Source organism: Apium graveolens, unplaced genomic scaffold (genome assembly GCF_009905375.1).
Source record: "Apium graveolens cultivar Ventura unplaced genomic scaffold, ASM990537v1 ctg7984, whole genome shotgun sequence".
In the NCBI taxonomy this organism is placed as follows: domain Eukaryota; kingdom Viridiplantae; phylum Streptophyta; class Magnoliopsida; order Apiales; family Apiaceae; genus Apium; species Apium graveolens.
Window position 1 is genome coordinate 16,702 of NW_027420796.1, and position 4,371 is coordinate 21,072.

At 36.8% G+C, this 4,371-nt stretch overlaps 1 protein-coding gene across 1 annotated transcript; it reads right to left on the reverse strand.

Moving 5' to 3' along the window:
• Window positions 1-294: 294 nt before the first annotated feature.
• On the reverse strand, window positions 295-1,627 carry LOC141704568 (uncharacterized). The gene is made up of 2 exons (XM_074507794.1): window positions 1,294-1,627; window positions 295-1,178 (listed from the first exon to the last, which is right to left on the reverse strand). Exons 1-2 carry the CDS (start codon window positions 1,625-1,627, stop codon window positions 295-297), a joined length of 1,218 nt encoding a protein of 405 aa, XP_074363895.1.
• Window positions 1,628-4,371: the final 2,744 nt, after the last annotated feature.

The following is a 4,371-nucleotide window of genomic DNA, read 5'->3' on the forward strand; positions in this document are numbered from 1 at the left end:
AGTGCCATTGAAACAAAAATCATATGACACCGTGGTTACACAAAGCATGATCCACTGAATCCATTTTCTGCAAAAACCCATGGCCTGCATTCGAGCTTTCAAATATGACCAGTTTACCCTGTCGTAGGCTTTAGAAATGTTCAGTTTCAAAGCAATCTCCCCATCCCTGCCTCGACTCTTCCTACGCATATGGTGAACAACTTCAAAAGCTACTAACACATTGTCGGCTATACTCCTTCCTGGTACAAAGGCTGATTGGTTTTCTGATATAACATTTGGTAATAGAACTTTCAATCAATTTGAGAGCACCTTCGCTAAGACCTTATATAGAACATTACATAAAGCAATTGGTCGTAAGTCCTTCATACAACGAGCATTTTTCTTTTTAGGAATGAGAACCATATTGGTCTCATTTAGGTTTGCTGGAAAAGAGATTGAGTCTAACCAGCACTTGCAACTCTCGTAAACTTCTCGCCCCAATATAGACCAAAATTGCTGGAAAAAAGCAGGGTTTAATCCATCAGGACCCGAGGCTTTATCCGGGTGTATCTGCTTGATAGCAACTGAAAATTCTTCGAAAGTCATCTCAGCCACTAACATGTGATTTTGCTCCTCTGTTATACGCCTTTCAGATTCATCCAGCTGAAGTATCTCAGCATTATGCCCACTAGTGAACACTGCAGTGTAATAATCCTTTACCACTTGACACATATCCTCATGATTACTTACTTCCTCCCTTGAATCCGTCTCAAGAAACGGAAGATAATTAGCTTTCTTTCTAGCTGATGCACTCGCGTGAAAAAACTTTGTATTAGCGTCTCCCTCTGTAAGCCAGAAATTTTTAGCCCTCTGCTTCCAATACACTTCCTCGTGGCACAACAAATCATTTAACTTTTCCTTCTCCATAAAATAATTACTGATTCCATCCTCATCTACACGATCAACCAGAAGCCTTATCACCTCTTTCTGACGTCTGATCTTATCTCGGAACTTGTGGAAAAAGTTCCCCCCCCAGCGAGCCATGAAGCTTAAGACAGAAACAAGCTTTGGAATTATATTAACAGTGGGCAGTTCAAGCCAAAAATCTGAAACCTCCTTACGAAAATTCGGTTCCTGGAGCCATGTGTTCTCGAACTTAAAACGAAACTGCTTCTTTGAAAAGGATGTACTGAGCAAGTCTAGAAAAATTGGATCATGGTCAGATACCGACACATGGTAGACTAGCAACTTGCAGAGAGGAAAAAGATTCCACCACTGTTGAGTAGCAAAAGCTCTATCCAATCTCTCCCGAACCCAATCGCTTTTCCCATGTGTATTTACCACCACTAAGATCAAGCTCCGAAAGAAAACAGTCATCAATTGCAGCTCTAAAACCATCCATTAAACTTTGAGGATGAGGCAGATTACCCCATTTATCCGACGAATAAAGTAAATCATTGAAATCACCTATGATGTACCAAGGAATTTGAGAAACTCCTGCTAACCTGCGAATTAGATCCCAAGAGTGTTTACGATGTTCTCTCTCCGGGAAGCCATAAAAACAAGATAGCATCCAGATAGCTGCATTATTTTCAATAAAATTAACATCAACATGGTTTTGAGAATATCCTACCACTTCACAAGCCATATTGTGTTTCCAAAAATCACCAAACCACCACTACGACCTACTCTATCAACTGAAAAACACTGAGAGAAGCCATACTTAACACGAAGCTCCTCGATTTTATTTGCAAAAGAAATAATCTCTAAAAGAAATAAGAAATCGGGATTACGTGACTTTAACAGGTCACTAAGAACACGAATTGTTCGAGGGCTCCCTAACCCCCGATAATTCAAACTGAGGATATTCATTTGGGCTGGCTAGCTTGCTTTGCAAGCTGAGCCAAAAATTCAGGAGAAGAATCTGCACAATCACCTTTAGAAAGATTAGATTCTGATAATAAAATCATGTTGTCACCTTCAGTTTCCATATACTCAGTGTTATCCAGCCCACGTCTTCTTTTTCTTTCCTCCACATTAAGCCTATTTAGCACCCCAATATCAGGCCCAATAAGTGAGTTGGTTTTTATGTTTGCCGCCAACACATTTGAAAACTCAATCTGTCGAGATTTCTCCGCACCAATATGAGCCTTTCCCCTAAAATCTCGCCCTTGATTACCTCCCCTCATCCTATCTGCAGAAACTGATTCCGAGAAGTGCTGATTATAGTTAGCATTCCCCGAATTTACGCCCCACTCAACGTCACGTTCATCTCTGAGCCACCTACTCCGTTCTTGCCCCGCCGCCTTGCGTGGTGTAGCTCTGAGCCAGTTCCCCCACTCCTTGACAATTTCACTTGAACTCCTATCCATCTTTTTGTTACAAAACCTCTCAGTGTGAGTTACCATGCCACAAATGAAACATAACTCGCCCAATCTTTCATATTTGTATTGCACAATGCATTCAGAACCATTCTTTCGACATATCTTCTTCTTTCTTTTTAGTGGCTTTCTGACATCCACTAAAATCTTCAGCCTCATGCATTCACGCCATATGCTTGAGTTATTGTTGGGATCATACATAACAAACGTACCAAAAAAATCACCAAGCTGTTTTTTTAGCTTTTAATTAAAATATAATTATCTTTTGTGGACACACTTATACATATAAATAAAATTATAAATTTCAATCATATATATATATATATATTTAAAACTGAAATATCACTATTTCAATTATATATATGTTTAAAACTGAAATATCACTAATTTATACATTTATGCATAAATTTATAATTATTATTAAAAATAATCTATGTATCTCCGATTTCAGGCTAGTTATTAATTATAAAGGTCAAGGCCTAGAATTATCAAAAATATTCTATTATAAAAATATTAGAGCCCTTTTTGGTACATTGGTATATTAGCAATGGAGCTCTGTTTAAAAGCAGGTCAAACTTGAGAGGTTATCATGGCATGCCATTACCGTACTTGAGTTCATACAACAGCAGGTGAAGATGATCTATAATAAGCAACCTTAGCCCAAAATACCACTTCATTTACAGCAGATTTGACCGCGCTCTCCTTTCATTCTCCACCAAACTGGTAAGTAGACCAGTCTAAAGTATAGTTGGTTTCGGCAAACTCGGACTAAGATTTAGAAAATTCTTAAAATGGACATAATTCTGGTATCAGTACATAACACACAAAAATTTTCCCAGCTAAATATGATTAAGAAAAACTGTACAACTCCTGCATCCAAATATTTCCATTCAGTTTTTCTTTTACTTTTTTTTACACTTACTCACAACCCTGCTCCATTTTACAAAAACGCAGACTCAAGTAACATAGCTGCTGTAATCAGCTCAAATTAACAAGATGGTTTTGCTTTCTCGAATTCTATGTTAAGGTACGTAAACTAACACTGCACGCAACAATAAGACAGTTATATATATCACAATTAATAAAAACAGTCAATATACCAAATAACGAAACATACCAAATAACGAAACAAAACACGAGGCAAACAAAAATATAAATCAGTAACTGAATTAACAAAGAGATGATAAAATATTTTACTCTAACAGAAGCTTTAACAAATATGAAAGAACTGTGAACAACTGAGACGCCTAGCCTTCGAGAAGTTTAGACTATTTTTGAAGAGATTATTGCCCACTTACGCTGTGTTGGGTTGCAGCAATATCACTTTCAGGATACAACATCTCAAAGTAATTCATCCACAGATACGTAAAACTCAACAGCGACCTGACCTCAGTTCACCCAGAAAACCTATGCTATGATTTGTATATTATGGAGGAGAGAAAGAGAGATATAAAAGTCAGGGTTTCACAATAATATGATTGACGTATATTTGTTCCCGATGTTTTAGTCTGTATATTATACAGAATAAAACCGTAAACTGAAGATATGCATTAATTAAAAATAAATTTCTGACTTAATATGCATTTAATTGAATATTTCCAGAATAAAAAACGTAATTGTCAAATCCTAATACAGCGAGCCCATCAGTATTTAGCAGCCACTAGTAAATCCTGACCAGCGTCAAGATTTATCAGACATAGCAAATCCTGATCCAGGGTCATCAGGATCAGTCCATTAATGGATAATGCACATGATCAGTCCATCAATGGATAATCCACGTTATACTTCAAAGGATAAATCCATCAATCGGATACTGAGTTCTGTGCATCAACGGATGTTGCTTAACAAATCCTTGATTTTATACAAATACAATATTCATCATAAAATAATATAATAAGTCAGTAAATATTTTAATTAAACATTAAGTAAAATTCCTCTTTACTTAATCATCGTGGGAAAAAACCCACAAACTCATTTCAAACTACTAACTTCACCTCAATTTCTATATGGA

Bases quoted from the DNA above. Each gene is read 5' to 3' on its own strand.
- LOC141704568 (XM_074507794.1), bottom strand. From the start codon at position 1,627: ATGGCTTGTGAAGTGGTAGGATATTCTCAAAACCATGTTGATGTTAAT. The intron at 1,179-1,293 runs GTTCGGGAGAGA...CAATTTTTCTAG, and splicing joins CACATGGGAAAAGCGATTGG to ACTTGCTCAGTACATCCTTT.